The 23066-nt window shown below is 36.8% G+C and overlaps 1 protein-coding gene across 1 annotated transcript in view; it reads right to left on the bottom strand.

Annotated features, from left to right (window-relative positions):
* The window catches only part of PTPRQ (protein tyrosine phosphatase receptor type Q), a 108495-nt gene that overhangs the window by 61275 nt on the left and 24154 nt on the right, over positions 1–23066 (bottom strand). The window contains exons 15-24 of the mRNA XM_009646323.1: positions 20541–20723; positions 19776–19877; positions 17264–17384; positions 13355–13515; positions 11661–11806; positions 4922–5087; positions 4152–4442; positions 3599–3874; positions 2662–2813; positions 744–885 (exon numbers count right to left, since the gene is read on the bottom strand). Of these exons, the coding sequence (XP_009644618.1) occupies positions 744–885; positions 2662–2813; positions 3599–3874; positions 4152–4442; positions 4922–5087; positions 11661–11806; positions 13355–13515; positions 17264–17384; positions 19776–19877; positions 20541–20723 (1740 nt within the window). The remainder of the gene's footprint in view (positions 1–743; positions 886–2661; positions 2814–3598; positions 3875–4151; positions 4443–4921; positions 5088–11660; positions 11807–13354; positions 13516–17263; positions 17385–19775; positions 19878–20540; positions 20724–23066) is intronic.

The following is a 23066-nucleotide window of genomic DNA, read 5'->3' as shown; positions in this document are numbered from 1 at the left end:
ACCTTGTAAAGTATGTGAGGTTTGCTCTGACCTGGCAAAGGGGCTACCATTTTGCACAAAGGCCAGTTTCACAAACCTGCAGAGCTCCTGGGCTCTCTTTAGTGGATGTTGAACATTCACTTTCACATGACACAATTTTTCATTTTGAAACAACCTGCAACTTCAAAAGACATGTAGAAGGCACAAAACTGTACATAATTAATTAATTAAGCCAGCTATATTGCGTAGTCCTCCCCAGTTGTCAGGAAGAATAAGATCTAACAAATTAGGATATTTAATTAGTGGCTAGTTTCCCTTCCTAAAATAAATTATAAAAAAATCTTAAAAATTTTTATTTGTTTAATACAATTTCCAGTTCCTTTGCCAATCTTTTGTCCAGCTGCTTTTGATACTGCTAAAGTTTCAGTTATTTTCACAGGGATCTGAATTATCGCTTTGATCTGCAAAGACTGATATCTATCTAATTTTCCTCCCTTTATCTGTGATGCTATTAAAAGATTTATAGTAGCCATATAAGCCTCTCATTTCAGATGAGGACATTTCTAATTCCACACTTCCGACCTCAAACTTCAAACCCAGCCTATCCGGTACAATAGGAATGTGAATCGGCGTTACACAGGCAGAAGACATTGAGATAGTGTTATGTTACGTTTTCTTCGGAGAGAAGAGGAAGACTGTTGTTCAGCCATACAAGGACAATATGCATAAACAGAACTGCAGCTTAGAAAAAAGACACATCTCACCTGATTCCATCGTTGTAAACTGGACAGCATTACTGAACTGATTGCCATTCCCAAGCTTGGTAAACGCAGAGACACTGATAAAATAGGGGCTGAATGGTTCTAATCCAACAAGGTTTGCCTCATGATTTGAACCTGAAATGTTCTTAAAGAAGGAAAAACTATTAGCATGTAATTAATCTGTGTAAACATTGTGGGCTTCACCTTGAACCCACTGAAATGAACAGGAGATTTAGAGCCATAGTCTTGCCTTTTCTACTCTGAGTAGCTTTTAGTGAAAGTAGTCCCTGAGCTCAACAACAAAGAACGCAGGGTCAAATTCCTCCTTTCCTTTCTCCTCTCCCTCTTTCACTGTGGCTTGTGAAGAAGATATGCCAAAGGATGGTATCATAATTACATAGCATTGTTAGAACAGATTAACTCCACATATGCCTTTTTTTACCAATTCTGTAAACTATTGCTACCTCCACACCTGCCACATCAACACCCTCTCAGCTTCTACTTCCTTACCACACCTCTGCAGTGGAAGAGGTCATGGGTCATAGCTTCTCATTGCTTTTACTTTACCTGAGCCATACACACAGACTGATGAAGAACTTTGAAAAAAAAGCTAAAAACCAGTTCCTGGTAGCTGTTTTTCACAGAGCATGCAAGACATATTTTGTATAAATGTTGAGGACTATAATAGCAGCAGGGAAAGAGCTGAATTTCAGCAAGAAAATCTGGTGAAGATTTTCTGGGATCCACGTTATCAGAGAAATATGAATCAGTATCAAAGAATACTTCTATATAAATTGCTCTGCCTGTCTTGCTGCCACAACTTAAATTTAATTTCTTGCCCATATAACATTATAAAACATGAAGAAACATAGGGCATAGCAGACGCATTCAAGTGCGCTGGCCAGTTTCTGTAGTCTAATTGAGTTTGACTCTGCCTCAGGTGGACAGTGGGGAATAATCTTTGGTAGCCTTCATGAGCACCCAGAGAATGTGTTTCCAAAGGCAGCTGGCTGTAGAAAACACTGTTCTGTATGTGCACTGCGCTGCCCCTCTTCCAAGGACAATGGAAGAAACTGGGGTGATGCCAGCACTTCATTCCACAATGGGGAGTAACAGCAGACTGCATAAGGGGTAGCACAGAAGGCCACCTCACGGGGACTGAACTCCGCAGTGCATATGCTCAACAACAGCACAAGCACTTTCTTCTCCTGAGGGATTTGGAGTAATTAAGCTCCTCACAGTACCACACCTTAGACTGCATCTCTTAAGCTCATAGCTCACTGCAGCAATGCCTTTTCCCTGCAGCTTTTACAGGTGTCTCGGGTGAACAGAACTCATTACGTAGTTTCTAGGCCTGAGATGCAATCCTGGCCTCAGCTTTCTGCCCTTACAGTTCATGGTGCATTTCTTGATGCCATCCAAGCAACCAGATTAAAGCAGATATAAATGCCTTGATCAATTTCTATATATAATTTTATAGCATCCATTTAAGTTAATTTTTTTTCAGTTATTCTTGCTCTGTAAAAATAAAAAAAAAAATGCAAACCTTCTTCCTTTCTTTCTCTCTTTTTGAATCTTGAAAGTCCACAGATACTAAATAGCTAAACAGAAGTAGCCACTAAACAAGTCACTCCTGTCATTTTCCAACACCAAATTTACACCAAAATATCAACTAAAGATTAATAAAGTTTATAATTAATGAAATATTAGAAGCTCAAAGCAAATCTAACATTTTTTTTCTATCTAATTTTAAAAATTGAATTGCAGGCACGTTGGAAGGGAAAGTCTTAACAAGCAGGAATTTAAAGGAGCTTCATAATTCTAGAAGCATAACAGACATTTAGAATATTTGTCATATATTTTGTTCCTAAAGCATGAAAATGTATTTTATAAAATTAAACACTGTTTATTATTAGCATACCTGATAAAATAGCTTTTCAGTATTGTTTTGATAAATCTTAAAAGTATATGTCATAATAACACCATTTGGTTGGGGACTTGGATCCCATTTTAGCCACACAGAATCTGCAGTGTAGTTGGTAATGGTCAGGTTCTGGGGTGGAGCTAATGGCACTGCAAAAGAGAAGTGCTCTTGAGTTCCAAAGTACAAATAATCCAGGCAAAACCAAACACTTTGGAGAAGCAGAACATATGTATGCTTGTTATCATTTGTATCTGAACTAATGAAAAATGTACTTCATTGCTATTTAAATATTTTTCTTTCTTTGTGGCATGAAGCATATTCAGTTCATACATGTTTAGTCAGCAAGGGATCTTCTCCAGGACCTAATAAATCTTTTCATCACTTAAACATCTCCATTGTCAGGATTAAGGCATTTAACAGTTATATTACATATATTGTTGGAATGTGATATACTTTGCTTCCTACATCTTACATTGAGCACAACTCAATATATATTTACAAGATACATCATCTACCATGCAAGTGAGAGGAGGTCCATGTAAAGGAGACCTGTAAGAATGTGTCAGAAATATTTCCATGTTTTATCATGTTTCAGTTGCATGGGGGTATGAAAAGAAAGGTACTGCTGCTTGCTTTAAAATCCCTGACACTTGGCAAACAGTGACACATTCCAAAGGCAAAAGACATTTCTCCTTGGAGCTATTTTTGTAATCCTATGCAGAACTTGACCTCCTCTTGCACACTGTGGCGGGAGAAGGAGAACTCAGAAAAGACTTTCCTTGTAGTGTTTCCTTCTTCTGAAAGCTCTTCACACACAGAGCAATGGAAAATGAACCTTTCATCTCAACCCCCTCTGGGTCTGATGTTCAGCTCTAAGATGGATGCAATAACTCAGGGCCAAAATTTCAAGTTGGTTACAATTGAATTTGCTCACCTGACTCATCTGTGTAGAACTGGAGAACAGCAGATGGACCAGGTCCTTTTATTGTTCTTGCAGCTGCATAAATACTGTATAATGTGAATGGTAGAAGGTCTTCCAAGATGATAAAATTATTGGTGGTAGAGAACGAGTTATTCCTTTCTGGCCCAAATAAATTTAAATCATAACTTATAATAATACCACTTGGCTTAACAGGAGGGTCCCATGAAAGCATAACTGAGGTAGTTGAGAGATTTGAAAATGTTTTGATTATAGGTGCTGATTCTGGGACTATATGAAGAAATAAGAAAGAGAAAAACAAGGATAACCTCACAAAAATATGACTTACAATGAAAAATGTCTTTTATCAGTTAAAGTTGTGCCCAGAGTGGAAAATTCTATTTCATGGTCTCAACACAGAAATGCATAACAGTTTTTTGTGTAATTGTAAAACAAAGAAGTAACATGATAAAAATAAATACAATAATATTTTTTTTTCCTTTCAGAAAGCTATTTGGGGCTTTTTTTCTACATTTCTTTAGGAATGAATAAAATAGACTTATCTTACCATCTTCATCAGTTCTTATATGCAGACTTAGAGCATGCAGTTCAGAAGATCCTTTATCAGTGGCTGGTGTGATTTTCAGAATGTAATCAGTATATTTCTCCAGATTGTCAAAAATTATGCTTGTATTGTAAGTAAGGAAAGACAATATCTTATTGGTTCCCAGTTGCAAGAAACTTAGAGAAACATGAAAGAAGACTAAGCCATTTGGCTGGGATGGTGGAAGCCAGCTTACATTTACAGAAGATGAGGAAATGTTTTGATAGACCAGATTTTCAACAGAACCATCTGGGACTATGAGAGATAATAAGCAAAAAATAAATGCATGGATTACAGTAATAAAACATCCAAAACCAAAACAGAAATAAATGCTGAAAGTATGATTAGTCTGTAAAACTGATTTGCAATATTTTGTACAACTTTTAAAAATCATTTATGTTTCACTATCAAAAGAAAAATATTTCTAAGGCATATATGAATAATCATCTATGTTAAATTTGTTTAATGAAAGAGTCTTAATGATGATTTAAGACAATATTTTTATTGTTCATATCCAAAGAAGCAGCTTGTGAACTACATTCTTACCATTACAAAGCAAAGACTCAGATCAAAATGTCTTCCATGCAGAGAAAAATACTGCAGTGTTGAAAACAGCACTTACTGGATTTTTTTTAAACTTTTCATCATAACAGTATAATAATTTTAAAATCAGAGAATATTTAATAAATGGAAGCACTCATATACACTAAGCATTAAAAAAGATATTAACTTACTATCCTGATCTGTATACACGTCTATTATTTCACTGGTTTTGTTTCCATCTCCAAAAGCTGTGCTTGCAGTTAACCATAGGGTATAATGGCTGTATTTTGCCAAGTCATCCAGAACTGCAGACTGGGGCATACTGACATCACTGTCATTACCATAACCTGTAAAATTCTAAAGGAAAAAAAATAAGTGTTGTCATTGAAAATGTAATTTACTCATTGATTTCTCTTTCTAGTTTCCCATTTAGACATCACCACCGGATATGATTCACCATTGTGTTCAGGAGACATAATCCTACACTTTGACTCCTAATGACTCCTGATTTTTACTGAAATACTCAAGTAATTTATTGTTTGGTGTCTATTGTTACTCCTTGTAAGTTCTACAGAACACCTAATGGACTTCTCCTGTTGTTTGTAGTTGTTGAATACCAATCCACCTTTTTTAGAACATATTGAACCCGTAATATTGCAATGTGTTAGTTGTCCTTTCCATTAAAAACATGCCATTACTTCTAATGCAAAGATCTATACCCAGTGGATTGTGTTAAACTGAAGGAACCAACAGAATTTCTTTTCCTTGTGCAATTACTTGCTGACAAAAGGATTGCACCAGAACCACGTCCCACTTTCTTTTGAACTATATAAAACATTCCACTAAAACTGTAACTGTTGCTGAAGATTAGTGCTCTAGATCAGCCCCTCTGAGGAGGCTATTCCTGTTTGGAAAGAACCATTCTGGAAACTGAAAAGAAAAAAAAAATAAATCAGATTATGTAAGGTCAGCTATACCACATAACTGACTGTGTCAAATCACCCACTGCTTCACAGGAACCTGACTTAGATGATCCAAAGCAGTTTGGTTCATGATTTGAAAACTGCTGAGAGGTCATGTACCCCATAAGCATATTCAGCTCCAGCATTGGGCAGAAAGTCAAAGCTTTGCTCCTGATTTGAAGAGTCAGTATCATTTCTCTCCAGCAGCCCCATTGCCCAGTTGAGCAGATGGCATGAGCAGCACTTCACAGGACCAAAGAAGTCCTAATTTTTTTACACAGCAACATTTTCATGGTGAGATGGATTTTGCCCAATCCCCTGATGAATTGCCTAGTACACATTCCAGTTATTTGGCCTGCCCATGATTTTCAGTGTTACATCTTATTTGCACCCTCCAGCTCCTTAAAATGAAAGCTGGCTTTAAATTAAATGTTTTTCTAAAAAAAGAGAAGCTGTGAAAGCAGATTTACTAAAACAGGAGGAAGATGACTGTAATGTTTGTATATTTAAATTCCAAAATACTACATATAAACACAGGCATACTAAAACCGCATACTAAAAAATGAGTTCTATTTCTCCTGAGGAAAGTTCCTACTGAAGAAGTCATTATGATACGCTCTACCAAGCAGTTGAGTCAGTACTGTGCAAGCTGATAGTTCAGTATGCAGTCTTGATGTCTGCCAACAACATGTATCAATTTATATATGTATGTAACATTTAATCTATTTTTTTTGCAGAGGCAAAATTATTTTATTTTGGCAGAAAACAATGGGTGACACTCTCATTTCCCTGAGATTCTTATATCTGAAGACCTAGTTTTGCCTACAGTCACTAGTGCTCACGTAACACAAACAAGCAAACAGTCTGTTTGGCAATGAAAATCCAAGCCTTTCTTTTGAATGCAGAAGAGAAGCCACACAAATTGGCGGCATAAATTTCTATATCTGCTCCTATTAACCGACTTAAAGCACACTTAGGTTTGTCTGAAAGATTAGGTTAAGTCAACATCAGTCAAAATCCTAAGAAATTCCACCTTAATATGTAACTTTCTTTTAAACATAGATGGAAGCTCATCCTATCTTCACATAATTGACTAAAAAAGGCTGGGAAGAGCTTTGCTTTACACTTGGGTGGGGTAAGATACAGGAAACAGAGGATCAGATTCTAAGGTATTAAATTAATCAAGCACAGTATGACAGAAAATACCTTCTGACACAGAAGCATCATTCTACTACCCTCCTGTTGTTATTATTAGATATTGTAATTAATAATAATTTTAACTGATAATAATGTTATCTTATAATAAGATCAAAAAAAGGACCTTAAATAATTATCTGAGTTTTCAAGGTAAAAATGTCAAAGGTACCACATCAAGTTTTGATTCTAGATTTAATGGGAGTTTATTGGTATGAACAGCTGAAAATCCAACTCTTAGTTTAAAAAGCATACATTTACAATTTAGTCTGCTGTCTGGCAGTCAAGGACTCGGAGAACCAACATGAGCACTATAACAACAGGCTTTTTGGTGGTTCAACAAGAACTGTTTTAAGAGGTAGTCCCCTTACTATGAGGAGCCCAAGGACTTGGGGACTACCTCAAACTTCTGATACAACAAAATATTAGAAAAGAATAAACGCACAATGAAGAGCAAGGGTGAGCAGGAAGAACTGTGTGGGTACAAACTGAGAAAAAATGAAACTTGCACTAATTGTACCCTGGGGATAGAACACTATAGGAAGTTTTACAATTAACTGTGGCTGCAGATGAAAGCAAACAGCTCAGGATCTTTGGCTACAGCTGAAGAAATTATTCCTTCTGTCCCCTTCTTCATCCATACATGAAAGAAGTTTTGACATAGCAAAGTATCAGATTATTAAAAGCAGCTAAGTGTAAGCAATACACACAGGCCATGAAAGCGTCAGCAGAAAGTAGTATCTTCTTCACCCCAGGAAGCAGCAGAAATTTCCAGTAGCCTAAAGCTGTAATTAGTTGTATACAGACAACACAGTGCTGCTGTTCTTCACTGTCGACCTTTTTCCCTCCGTTCTGTTTCCTTCTTTAGGTTCATTGTATTGCACTGTTGTTTAGAGTATCACATACTTGACTCTGGCACTCCGGTGAGAGTGCTGGCACTAAGGGCTGATCCAAGCCAACCCTCATGGAGCATAGTGCACACTGCTCCAGTACCAATCTAAGTGAAGATACTTCCTTTTTGTGTGCTGTACCATTCTGAGGCCATCTTTTAAAAAAATTGCAGTGTATTTTAGGAAAGTTCGCCTTTTAACCCTATTTTGGTCATACCACTAAAAGAAAATACTTGATTGTGAAGTTAATATAGCACATTGCTTGCATCCCTTGTCTACATGCTGAGGACAGGCCAAACCGAATTTCACTCTGAACTGTATCCAGTCATGTTCACTTAGGTTGGCTTTAAGTATTTTTCTTTTTTTCTCTACTTAGCTCCTGGTTCCTCTGTCTGGATTGGCAGAGCAGGACAGTTGTCATCTGCACTGAAATTCCTGCACTGGAGAACTTTCTCCAAGCATAAATTTGTATTTTTAATTAGCACCTTTCCCACTTTCTTGCTAATCAAAACACAAGTATAGACAGATCGAATAAAAGAGTTTATTCAAGTCAGTGATATCTGTTATAGATCAGCATTTAGCAATAAGACAATTACTTCCACAGATTCTTTGACTTCTTTCCTCCGTAAGATTGAGAACGTGGGATTATGATTGCTTCAAGCATCATGTAAGGAAACCACAAAGCAAAAAATGCAAAGCTGCTATTGCAGACAGTGAAAGCTCAAACTGTAGGAATCCAGCAGCATTGCAGAGAAGTGACATGAACAAGAGGTACAGTGCCATGCCATCTTTGTAGGAAGTGCTCTTGGTCAGAATATGCCCTATCCTTACTGCACTGGGGCAGAGCATAGTGAACATAAACCAAAAAGCAGCATTTACCCTAGACCAATAGCAGCAGAAGACGAAAGATAAAGCTGGACTTCAACCTAGCCTACTGCAAGTGATGGTTTCTCCTATTTGGCTATCAGTCATTCTTCCCCCTCTGACACTTTTTCTTTTACAACCTGTCAGCATCACCATAGAAACAGCCCTCTCATATACCAAAATCCTCAAATCTAATCTCCATCACTAAATTTTTCCTTCTGCTGTTCTGGTTCTGAATCCTAGATCTGAGCATTGCTGGCCTTCTGACTGGACAGCCACAGTGTGATTTTTCATGTAGACCTGCAAAGCAAAGAAACTATACATTATTTTTCTGTCCTATGAAGGTATGTAACTTTTTTTTTTTTCCTTTTTAATAGAAAACTATTTTTCCTGCAAGTTTCTGCATCATGTCAGGGAGTAAACGGCATCCTTTATATTTTTTTTCCCCCTAAACAAAATGCTTTACTTTGCAGCTACTGATTTCATGTTTTTAACACTGCTGTTTGTAATCAGTGCTTTACACTCACTGGGCTTTAATATGCCCAAAGAGTTTGAGAAAGTGTGAGGAGAAGCAAGAACTTCAGACAACAGAATAGTAGTAGTTTTAGTATGACTTTTATATCTGTTTCAGATTATGACAGCATTGGAAGATATTAATTTGCTTGAGATTCTTCAGCTGGGATGGCTTTTCAGGCATCTAGAAGATATACTTTAAGACTTGGACCTCTCTTGTTATGTCCTGACAAAGATGCAGATGAAAGACTGGCAGAGAATGGCTGCCTACAGCAGAGTGTCTGAGCAGGTGGGGTTCCTAGAAATGTGATCATCTACTTTTTAGTTCTCCAATATCATTTCCCACACTGAAAATACAGTTTGGATAAACATAAGCAGAATGGTGACCTAGATGCAGAAGCATCGAACCAAGGATGATTTCTTTCCAAATGTGTGCCATACAAAACTTACCGACAGACCCTGCAACTAGTTGGTGATATTTTTAAGTTACGGATAGTTGTAAGCTGTATGTGTTGATACACTCACACAGCTTACAACTGGCTGTATATGTCATATATATATAATATATATATACACATATCAGGCTGGCTTTCACACATGCATTTCTCTGTTGTAAAAAGAGTAACATAAAATATCTGACAGAAGGGAGAAGGGGAGAGTTGTTTTTTTCTCCTGTTTGAAATCTGTCTCATACCTGTTGTAATGCCAAGGTACAGAACTGGAATGTAATGTAGATACGGTAGTTGCCATGTCACATAGTGAACAGAGAGGCATGCGAAGGGCAGAGAGAGTTAAGGGAAGCAGGCAGATTAGGAGTGGATCATGATTTGAGAGATTAATGGTGATCTCCCATGGCCGGCAACAGAGACAGACGCAACAGCAGCTGAAACCTATCTTCTCATAGCTTTCTGCAGAGGGATGGGTTAAAAATCAAAGCTGAAAGGGTGAAAATGGTAGTTTCCACACCTAGAAGTGAAGCTACTGTCAGTACTTTTCTGCCATCCAGCACATAATATGCCAAAGCAGTGGTAACTTCCCCCCATGCCACCATCCTGTCCTTGCCCAGCTACATCACATGATAATAAAACCGGACCCTCACCTTGCTGGGCCAATGCTACTGTGCTCCATCTTCCCTATCCTGCTCCTTCATTTCCAGAGTCCTGGGCACATCCAGAGGGATTATAGCTCTCAGTGTACCTGTTTCACCTCAGAGTTCCACCTTCCTAAAGGCAGGAATAGCCCAAGTCTGTAGTCCTCCTCTAAAATCGCTTGAGTTGTCCAAGAGTTAGAGAAACGTAGACACTCTTCATAGGATGGGCTAGTTCAGGTAATGCACAAGTGTAAAGGTTTCTCCAGGGATTTGTTAGGTGACAAAAAATGCATGTGCAAGCAGAGGCCGAAGCTCTGAACTGTAGCCCTGATTTTAATCTCATCAGAATGTGAATTCATGGCACAGTCCTGCTTGCATCTGAAACTAGGCAGACAGAGCCTGGCAACCACACAGCTTCACAGAAGTCAGACAACTGTATACACTGAAGTACGTCAGCAATTATTCAGTCACAGGTATTTGTAAAATTTGAAAATATTTTCTTCTAGTTATCCTCAAACACATGCATACCTCACACTAGACATATCTTGAGCATAAAGTTATGCAGTAGAGGTAATTTTTCATTTCATTAGTTTCTTAATGAATTTATATTTCTTTCTCTTCCTCCACATGTGTAAAGCTTGTAACCAAAAACCTGTAAAAGAAGCTTGTTTCTTCTTATTATATTTCTGTATCATAATACATTCTTAGAAAGGTGAATAGAAAAACTATATATACCATTAATAAATGTGGTGCATAATTAAGGATGAAAATAGCAACAAACAAAACCTACATGAAAATGTGTGGATCACAAAAAAAATTATAAATAACAACTTATTTGTCTGTAATGCTTTAACTTAGGAATCTCAATATCTTTGTTTCAATATACTAAACAGTAATTTCCTCTTGAGAGTAACAAAAATATGAAATAATAATGCATTCACTACTTTGACATTACCTTCTTATTTTCAGTACTGTAGAAACATGCATTAAAAAGTAAAAAAAAAAGAACTGTTAGAGAAATTTATTCAAATTGATAGACTAGACTAAAATAAACAGTCTTAAGGATGTGCAATGAATGTAATGGGTCTTGTGTTTATCTACCTACATATGTTGTGCATATATGTGTTAGATGTATGTGTGTGTATATGTACATGTACATACAAACTTTGCAGTGTGGAATACTACACAAACCTATTTGCTTTAATGCTTAATGAGATGAATGTCCAATGAGATGCACAATGTAACACATATGATTATAAGATGTGCTTCTGTCTTTGTAAGTTAAAAAACTGCCTTGTGATAAAAGAAATATGAAAACACAATATATATTGAGAACTATAAAATTAATTTAATCCTTAACGGATTGTTAGAACACTTTATTGTATTCTACAAAAGAAGAATATAAAAATAAGCTTACCTTTATGAATATTCCTGAATTATTTTTGAAATAAACTGAGTAGTACAGTATATTTCCATTAGGCTTTTGAGGAGGAGACCAGAATAGCATTACTGATGTGGAAGTAAGGTTTCTGTACACAACATCTTTCGGTGGATCACTTGGTGCTGGAAAAATGTTAAGTTTTAGGATACCTAACTCAAGGTTTTGTACATTTTAGTACCCAAGAAACATCCACTACAGATTTGACAACACCTTATGTCAAATTAAATGTATTTCTGATTACAGTATAAAAACTGCTTCTGGAAACGATGAAATGAAATAGTAGATATAAATAATTTTTTCAAAATCCTATTTTTTCAGATACATATGTATTTAGCTGCATTTGTAAACAGATGCTCTTTTCTTATAGCATTTGTCCTGTACTTACTGGTTTGGACACATGGAAAGTCTAATTTGCAGACATGAAAGTTGACTGACAGGCCTCTATGCTCCATATATAGTTATTAGGAAAAAAAAGGATTTGTTTCAGAAAACCTAAATTAAAAGCCTTGTTCTCTCTTTGCTGATTATAAACAGAATTTAGGCTCCCAACTCATGTAGGCAAACCAGATACTTAAGCTTGGACAGTATGATCATTTCTGTTTTTTCCTCTTTCCTCAGCCTATTAAATGTGCAGGAAGGACTTTGTAAGTACTCTTCAATTAGCCTCTACTTCTATACTGCAAATAGCAGCATATGGTCCTTCTCAGTAGCACAGTGATGTAGGAGACTCAAATTCAGTTCCTTAAGTCAGCTTAAGAGAATTTAAATCCGTATTTCTCGCCATCCAAGAAAGTGCTCTACACAACACGCAGTAGGGTACTGAACACTGTCAGTTATCTTGTCTCTCTTGCTTTGTGCTGTTCTAGTTTGTGTAAAATACTAAAATATTAATTGGAGGGGGAACTCCAGGATCAGTTCCTAAATATCCTGCCCTAAAAAGTCAGTTCATGTTTCCGTAACAGCTTCAATAGCAAAGACTGGGAATGCCTACAACCTGATGATTTAGACAGTCTTTTGAGGGATGGCTTGGATAGATGCTACTCCTGGCAGTGAGTGTGTGTTCGGAAGTCAGTTATTCTGTGCAGGAGAATTCTGAAATATGCCTGCATTCTGTCCATTTTGGAACAGATCGTAGCAATATAATTGATGGGAAAACCAGAAACAATAATTAAACTGAATTACTTTCAAAGCACAGTATATAGTATGATCATTTATAAAAGTCATCTACCATGTCAGAAGTCCAAAATCATTAAAATAGAACAAATAAATCAGTGTACACTTACAGATTTAATTTTCAAATTAAAACCATTTCAGACTTGCGAGAGAGACTCTAATTTCTCTATCACAAGTTGTGTCACAGCAAGATAAAACAAAGAGCTGTTAAAATACATTATAAAATTAATTTATTTCAAAATGTAAAAATGAAATTACTTTAATCTTACCTGTCTTGAAGGGAAATGCAAAGTTTTGCTCAGGAAATTAACAGAAATACCCATCATATTTTTATGGAGCCATAGATATGTGCACACACAGAGACACAAGACGGGTAGAATGCCTCTTCTTGACCAGTCAAATGCCACTTCTACTTCAGTAACTTTATTAACTTAAATAAGACTGACAGAAATTGAAAGCTGAATGAAATTAACAATTCAAACTATATATAAGCTTACCTCCTTCAGAAGTTCTGAATGTTATAGTATCACTTTTTATGTTGCCATCTCCAAATCTTGTACTTGCTGTTAGATAAGCACTATACTCATAGTTATTTTCCAGGTCTGTCAGCTGCAATGATGTTTCTGTTACATTAACACTCCTTTTTGACATTTTATTCCTAAAGAAAAAGTATTTCATTAATTATATTCACACACCGTTTCTGTATGTATACAACTGTGGCATAGGATATAACATTGAAAAATGCAATATTGTGGTACATATAAATATTTTAGGCTTTAAAAAAAGACTGGGATATCTTGTCTTTTATGTTGAAAAGCTCGCTTTCGTACTGTTGCATCACAACAGGGCTCTTAATTTTGCTTTTAAAAAATAAAAACAAACCCACAGAAATATATTTGTAAATTACATCAGTAAAGACAATGATTATATGGAATATCAAGGAGGAGTGTGTCCATCTAGTAACTGCTATCAAATGGTTATGTGGTACCCTTGGGAAGGACACAGTAGGGCATAACTAAACTGTCTCCCTGGACAGGAATAGCGAAATATAAAAAGATTATAGCAGGGAGCATGCCCTACTGTGACTCTGTGAAATTGGTCAGAAGGCTGAAGTTATAAATGGAATAATAGAAGATGATATGGAACAGGAATTAGCTGGTGCTGAGTTAATTCTGGTGGAATGTAGCAGGGGATCAGAATGGAACTCTAGTCAGGTCAAAACCCGCCTAGAAAGACTGTAAGATGTAACATTAATAAAACGCTGGTATTAGCATAGGTATGAAATGATTATCAGAAAGTAAAATAAGATACAGAAATAACTATCTTGAATTCAGAAAGTCTGCTATTCCTCATTAAATTAATTTAATCTTTTATGAAAAAAATAGCACAGGAAAAAAGCTAGATAATGTTCCATTCCTGCAAAGATTTCTGTATGAGTGGGTGCCCTGTGTCTCTAATGGGATTTCATACAGGGATGACAATATGACAAGTAAAACAGAATATCTCTCTTCAGGAGTCACTGTGGAGCTCTTCACAAACAAGAGAATGAGTTCTAATTCTAAACAAAAAATGGAAAGACTGATTCAAAATCATTAGATCAACTGATTTTCATCCTTTGATAAATGAATGAATGTCCCATTAGCAAAGATCACCATCTGATACTCCTGAAATAAAGTTACATTAACAAACAATTGGAATGAGAAAATGTATGAGAAGGAAAAAACTAAATTATCCCTATCCCTTTGAGATTTTGAGTGGAATGTCTCTTGACATGGGAAATGCTCTTGGTAACAGAGAGAGTTAACAACATTTACATTTTTCCCAAACTTCTGACATTTTGAGTAGTCAGTAAAGAGATACAAAAGGTTGCAGCTGCAGTTATCAAATTCTATTCAAAAAAAAGCCATTTTTTTTTCTTGGATCTTTGCCCAATATATTCTTAGTATGGAAAAACGTAGCTGGTTACAATTTAAGTAAGAAGAAAATCCACAGCTTAGTGCTGCAAACACTTCTACTCTGCATTCTTATAACATCTTATTTGCCAAAAAACATTTCACAATCAGGCTTATTTAGGAAGAAGAACAAAAGCTTGGGGTGTTTCAAGAAAAGTTGATTTTCTGTTTAGAAACAACTGAGATGATTGCAATCAAAATAAGAAAACACTGATCAAAGTGAGTGCAGTCTTCACAGACAATGAGGAAGAAAGTACCTAGCAGAATAAGCTAGGCCAAGAAATTTTAATGAAGAATGATAATACTAAGTTTTCAACAAGACCTTTCAGAAACACAAAAAAAAAGTTCTAAGAAATTACATACTTTCACTTGACAAAGACAGGTACCGTATTTTCCTAAAAACATGTACCTCAAATTAGATCTAGTCAGTAATGATCTCACAAATATTTGCTGAGCAGGATAATCCCAAAAGACAACAGCTATATATGAGTTAAGCAATCTTGTTAATATGTCTTTAATAATCTAGAATTGCAGACTCAGGGAGTATGCATTTGTAGACTCAAGGCACACAAAAAGTTTTTCTGCTACCCGCTAGCACCAAAAACCACCTAGTCCTGTGACAAATTCCACGAAACATAATAACAATAACATTATAGAAATTACCCTTTCTATTCTAGTAGTTGTGGATTCTTGTTCCCAATCCATTAAAGAAAGGTTACCAAAGTCTCTGTAACTGTTGCATATATTTAAGAGAAGGAACGTTCATTTAACATATCTCCTTCTGCTTTATTGAGAAGCTCTGGGATTAACTATCTCCCCCAAAATATGTTGAATGCCCCCCAAAACCAGCAACTATAGCACAGCAGTTTGCCTTGTTAAATCTCACCCTGAAAGGCATTTTATGAAATTGTATAGACAATTCTGTTAAATACTTGAAATTTCCTTCCTCCCCCCACCCCCACCCCGCAAAAAAACCAAACCCAATCAACAAACCAAACCCAAACCCAACAACCTCCAAGGAAGGAGTGAAGTTGTGGGCCCTTTGAAGGCAACGGGACATTTTCTCCAATGTCCTTGCCTCAAGATGATACCTAATGCCTCTCTAATTTTAGATATGGCACAGTAAGGACAGATAAGACAGAGCAAGAATATGGAAGGAAAAAGGACAAGGCTTACTGCAAAAAGTTATGTGGTTGCTTAATTCAAATATTTAGAAAGATGGATCAATTAACAAATTTTAAAAAATAATTCTTGTCATAGCAAAGCAGTAAGCTTTAAGGCAATATAATGATGAAAAATTGTATAACCTCAAGCCTTTGAACACAGCCTGTATCAAAACCATAATCCTTATCATGAAGTAACTCTTTCCTAACTAGAGGATAGTCTTTAATTTAATGGGTTTTGTGGCTGAAGAACACCAGACCTTGCCAATACTATAAAAGTAAAAAGACAAGCCAAATTTAACTTCTCTGGAAAGAAGAGCTCGCTGCTGTTCACTTTATCACCAACTCAACTAGAAGCTATAATTTAAAAAAAATTCAACAGGAACCAAACTGAGGCCAAACCCTACCCCAAAACTGTCAAGTAACATTAAAATAATACATGTAAGCTCAATAGCAGTGTATTTATAATGACTGCTGATTTGCACATCTGGTTCACATCTCGTAAGGTGCACGTTAGCATTTGCTTCCTGCACCTTCTTAGTGGCAATAAAATGGTACAGGATAAATGCAATACATTAAAAGTGATCAGTATCAAAATCCTTTCACTCCCAGTAGAAGTTATACATAGATCTTTGAAGAGATACCACATCACTAGACCGAACTATGTTATGCAGAGAATAGGACAGAAGCTGCAAGTTTTAAAGTGACAAAACTCCTTTTTAAAGCTGAGAAAAGATCCCAGGAGAGGTGACAGAAAAAAAATAAAGAGGGAAAAAGAAAGGATAGACAGAAAAAAACCAAAATGTTAAAAAATACTTGTTTGCTATGAATACAATAAATACAAAATATAAAAGGAAACATAACTGATAGCACATACAAAGACCCTTAACGTTGCTTTTACACACTTTCTACAAAAGGAAGCAATATTTCTCTGTTCTAAGCCTATTTCAAATCTCCTTGACAATTTAGCATAGGCTTGTGCCCTGCCTTACAACAGGCCTAATCAGAATATAACGAAAATAGTCGCCATGCTCTAATCTATATTTGAACTCATTTACCATAACGTAACCTTTAGAAAAATGTTGAAAATGCTTACAAAATATTTAAGATGCCAATTTCAGCTAATATATTATATATGAATTTGTATATACAAAAGGCTAGTATTTTAAGTGCTGGATGAATATTCATTCTCCAAAAACATGTAATCAACACATTGTGTAAGAAAACCCTAACATTCCTGATAGGTTACAGATTAATATTTATCCTCAGAACTACTTCCAGAAAATCTTACCAGACGTAAACTGTGTAATAGAGGATAATTCCATTTGGCTCCAGCGGGGGTTTCCATGACAACTTCACAGTGACACCCGACAACTGTTTTACAGAGAGGGATTCTGGAGGAGAACTTGGAGCTATAAAATGAGAGAACAGGACACAACATCTTGTTAAACAGCTAAGATCGATGGGATACGCAGTATCCTTAAATGGGTTTTTAATTATTTGTGATGGAAAGTGAACTTTGTACTACACCGGTACAGTATCCATCAACTAATGTTAAGGCGCAGCTTCTTTTCCTTTTTCTGACAGATGATAAAAGAAGATTTTGCATGGTGGTGTTTAGAACATCTGTTTCTGTGATTCAATGGAAAAAGTACTTCATGAGAAAACAGAGCAACGGGTAGGTCACAGTGATTCACCTACTGTTCAAGTACATTGCTGTAATTTTTTTTCCCCCTTCTAATAAAATCAAGAGCTTTATAGGTATGAACACATGTAAAATACAGCAAAATAGTTCCCCTGAGGAAAAAGAGGTGCTGTAAAGAATTATGCAAAGCATCAAAAGGTGGAAAACTGGATAAGCATGGCATTGAAGGATGATAAAAATGTGGGATACTAGGCAGCGGTAAAATCTATTCACTCCAACAAATAAGGACCACATTAATACATTTAACATGTCACAAGGACAAATATAAAGGTAGTCATTGACTGAGACCCTTAAAATTCATTTCAGTATGAACCCTTCATAACACCATATCACAACTCTGTTTACAACGTAAGTAAATGAAAATGTTAGATCATGTTTGATTGAATTCTAAAGTGCATATAAATATTGCTGAGGAAAAATATACTCATGTATGCAAAAGTGATGCTTTGTATTAGCATATTATTGAGAAGTAAATCTTTTTCTTCATCTTGATTCACAGATGTATGTATCACTATGAAGTAACGTTAGAATTACTTTTGTTTTTCTCAAATTAAACCAAAGAGCATCATGCACTAAAAATTCAGGTCATAGCTGTAGTCATGCATGAAAATTGAGAATATGAGCATAGCTATTAGCAAATCTATGAAACATTTGGTCTGAACCTTGGAACACTGTGTTCCTGTGAATAAAGAACATGTGGTGTATTATAAATATTGTTGTTTTTCAGTTGTTGTTCCTTCTTTCACTATCTCGAAAGTTGGCATAAAGGTTTTAGAACTCTGTACATTTAAGAAAAAAAATATTTTTCATGAACAAAGGTTCACTGAATTCAGTGAATGTCTGTATTTACTAGTGAAAAAGAGTGACAGCTGTGTTTAGTGTTTTACTTGTTATATTATCCTCAGTGGTATATAATAAAAGATCTGTCATACCGTGAATGTCATGTCTTTTTGGCATGTCTAGTTCATTCTACAGTTCTTACTGAGAGGACATTTTTTGCTGAAGAATAGAATCTATGTTGCTCTAAATAAAAATAGTCTATGCAAAAGATTGATTTATCCAAATGAGCTGTTCCCAGTGTGCTCCAGCAACATTACCCTTGAGCAAAAGTTTACTACTGGCAGTGTGAATGTAAGCCCATCAGCATCTTGGAGATTTGCAAAGATACATTATCATCAAAAGCTGGATCTTAGGCAAGTCAGTGCTCCCTAACACATGAAAAGAAACTTAATTTGGGAATAGCTGATGGGATGTTTGTGTCAATGCCACTTTAATCTAGGTTCCCAGAAACTTCCTCCCTAAGCAATTGAAAGGGACAGACACAAGTTCCTCCAAAAATGTGGTTCACAGCACCAAAATTAAGATTCTGCTTTGAATTTTTTTCAGGATTCCCCCTCCAGAAACTATAGAGGGGACCAGTGATAACCTCCTACAACTAAATTGGGTTCAAGTATAATTTTAAGGTTCCTCTGCCGATTTGTTACCTGATGCACTAATTAGCAGAAGATGCAATGACTGTGTTCTACCCTCAGCCTGCAGTGCAGAACAGTCCCCTGCTCAATTTGGAAGTCCAGTACTACATGGTGGTAGACGGACTTTGAGCATTTTCATAACATTAATAATTTTACATCTATATATGTTTCTGTACATGCGTCTGTTTTGAAGAATCAAAAAATCTCCAAACAAAAGAACCAGAAATGTCCCTAGACCATTCAAGCTACCTTTTGGTGGTTTTCCCTTTCTCCAGCTCTCACATGTCTGCAGAACCAAACTCAACATTTAATTCTATCATGTGGTATATTAGATTAAAATACTATTAGTAAATTAAGATTCTTCAAATTCATAAGATATTGGTAAAACCAGGTGTCCATGCACAGTAACTGTGCCATTTCACATAGCTTGTACTGGTAAATACATTAAATAACAGATCAATAGACAGATGCATATGTTTGTGTGTAGACAGATAGATACAGATCTCAATACAGAGATATAGTTGCAAAAAATATATATAAAACCTACACATATCTGACATGAAGTGTAAGGTTAGTTTAAGACTACAGGCAGACAACGATACATTGCAACTTCTGTTCTGACTTACCATCTTCATCAGTCAGTATATGCAGAGGTGCACTACGAAGGCCCTCCCCTGATGTGGTACTAGCAGACACTTCTACAGTATATTCTGTATACTTCTTTAAATCTAAATAAAGAAGAAGAATTCAGTAAACTAACCGTTCAGTGGGCCAAATTGGGTTTTTTAATGGACCATAAGTAGTTCTGAAGTACTGAATAGTCCCATAACTTACACTGACCTGTGTCTTTAGAGACTGAAATAAGCATTAGGAAAACTTGAACACAAAGTATTCTGCATGAAGAAAAGAAGAGGCAAGGCCCTAATTACCAGTTTATAATTCATATTCCTAGAATGCTTTGCAGTTTGTCTTTGGCTGTACTCTGAAAAGCCACTGCTGTGTCATGCCTCACTAATAACGATAGAACATAGAAAAATATGCGAAGGGGAGTGGAAAGGGAAGTATTTATTTTTATCCATAACAAGACCAGAAAGATATGTGGGTGACTTGACTGTTTACTTTGTTACGATGATAGATATGCAAAGAAATCTATTGAAGTTCCCTGTACTTTAAACATGATATATATGTTAGACTCTATACCAATTGTGGCCTGTTCCACCACATTACTGCAGGCCACAACAGGCTACTTCTCAGGAGAGGTAGCATCTGACTTTATGTAAGGACAAGAAGGATCATGTCCAACCAATAAACTAATTGATCTGCATCAGTCTGCTGATCCCTTCCGAGAACAATTTCCAGTTTCCGTAAGTTGCAGATCATTATATACTGGCCTGTAATATGTAGCGTCAGAAGAGTAGTGTTTATGACTCTCTGCTCAGTTCCATTAGTCCTCTTGAGATATATTGTGTAGGTCTGTATGATTCCATTGGGAATGGATGGTGGAAAAAATGATAATTCAATTTCTATGGATGAGATGTTCCTATAGGTTATGTTTTCTGGTGCAGAATCAGGAACTAGAAGACAAAATTTATACTCATAGAAGATTCCAGTCAGTTTCATTGATTTGTTAAGCATTTTCTTAAACTGGTTTAAATGAAACATATTGTAAACATTTTGATTTTTATCCTATTTTTTGTACAAAATAAATTTTAAAAGAGGCTGAATTGGAAGACAAAAAACACATGACAGACACACACTGTAAAAAGGTATGGGTCATTCTTTAAAAAAAAAAAAAAAAAAAAAAAGTTATGGAAATCACCTTAACATGCCAGATAAAAATCCAGAGCATGAAAATAAACTTTCCTTCTAACACCCCATAATTATCACTGCAGTCCTCCAAGTTAACTATTGTTAGGAGATTTTCCTTGTTGCACTGCCGTAATTTACACTTTTGTATCAGCAGCCTGCATTTTCTTCCTTTTCCCTGGGTTATCTAGACAAACTGTATGAATACTTGTATGCAAAAACAAAGGAAGCCCAACATATTGCTGTAAGGGCCCTGAGAGCATCCCCCCTCCTGGAGGTTTGGCTGCTGTGGTTCAGGGCCAGCCTAGCAATAGTGCAGTCGAGGGCTGCCTCCTCCTCGCTGGGGACATGCTCCCAGGCAATGCTGCAGTGATGCTGCAGCCAAGGTTGACCACTGGCCTCTGGGAGCTGCTTTTAGCTGGGGTTCTTGTGCTTTGTCTGTCTGAACTACATCTCCTGCTGCATCGCTGCCACAGCTGTGCTTGGCCACAGACCCACTGATCTAGTCCCTGACTTGCAGCCCGATGTCACATCCTGACCTCAGCTTGGCCCCATCACTACAGACCTGCCCAGCTGTCACTGGGCTTCGTCTGACTTGGTTAGTGTCACTGAACCTGCTGACTCACTTTCCTGGCTCAACCTGCCTCGTCACCATGGAGTGCTTGTCAGTCTGGACTCTGGGCTGCCTCTGCCTGCCATCGCCAGGCCTGCCCTGCTCCTTTCACTGGGGGTGAGTGGGACAAGTTCTGGCTAGTGAGGCCCCTGCTCCACTGGCCCAGGGACACCCTCAGCTCTTTGGCTCCCCGTCCCTTATGGAGCAGCTGGCCCTTGCTGTGTCAAGACAAGTAGGTTTTGTGTGCACATGCCTGTCTGTCCCCAAACAAATACAGAAATATGATTTCTATTATCCAAAATCGGTCTGATAGCATAATATATCTTATTCCAGAAAATCATAACAATACAATGATAGCACAATTTGCCCAAAAGGTCAAGTCAAGCGTGGGTATGCTTTAGGATGCCCTAAACATCCTTGTAAATGTACTGATACTTGATGACACACTACATTCAAAAATATAAATAATTTCTGCTTAAGCAATATCCAGAAAGGGAATAAATGCCATGAGAGGCAGTGAAATCAACCCACAATTCTTCTTAATTTCATGGTAGAATAGTAACAGAGAACTCCCAAGAGCTCTTCAAACACACCAGCCCATTAATAGGTTGTGTTTCACTCCAAATGCTCTATTCTCTGGATCCACCCTTGTTTTTATACTTCTCATCTCAGAATATGTTTTTGCAGCTTCTCATCTCTATCACAGGCAGCTGGAATTCAAATTTTTGTTCTGAGCATCAGGGGAGCTAGGCACTGAGAAAGAACTAAGTGCCTTAAAATACAACTTAGACAAAAGATGGATGTCTGAGTTAAAAAGAGCAATAAAAGAGGTTATACCTAAGGACATTGTATTAGTTGGGCAGGTGCCTACACATCTATGGTATCTGACCAAAAAAAAATCCTCAAAAGTAGCACAATGTCTTGGCAGAGCTAGCTAGGTGCTTCTATTATGACTACTGTTTCATGCAATCTAAAAACCAGGTTTGCGTCCCCGTTCCTTAAGAGCTTGACTTGTTAGGCAGACCTAGGCTACAACTGCTTCACACAGGAAAAATCAAAGTTCATTTCAGAAACAAGGAGGAGAAGGAGCTCATAGTGATCCCACTGTGTCTTAATATATTATATATATAAATAATGAAGGAGCGAGAGCATCTTCCTGCCCCTTCTGAGACATCAGTATGTGCATGCCCGTCCTCACCGAGAAAAGTGTGATAAACAGAGCATGCTTAGTTCCAGGGCTAGCTCAAAGTACAGATAAAGTAGGCAGTTGTTTGAGGTAGCAAATTGGTGAAGATGGCAAAGGGCCCCCAAAAAAGGATGATCATCATACCAGTGCTACCTGGATGTGGCTGAGTCCTAAAGGAAACTAACCTTCATCTGTCTGTCTCCCCAGTCACCTTTCACTTGAGTCTACAGCTTAACCCAAATACCTATTCCTCCATGCAAACCGTTATCCTCGGTATTTTCTCCAATACCTCTCCTGTTTAACTCCACTGAA

The sequence above is a fragment of the Egretta garzetta genome, unplaced genomic scaffold (assembly GCF_000687185.1).
Source record: "Egretta garzetta isolate BGI_Z169 unplaced genomic scaffold, ASM68718v1 scaffold68, whole genome shotgun sequence".
Taxonomy (NCBI): Eukaryota; Metazoa; Chordata; class Aves; order Pelecaniformes; family Ardeidae; genus Egretta; species Egretta garzetta.
This window is presented reverse-complemented; position numbering and strand designations above follow the sequence as displayed.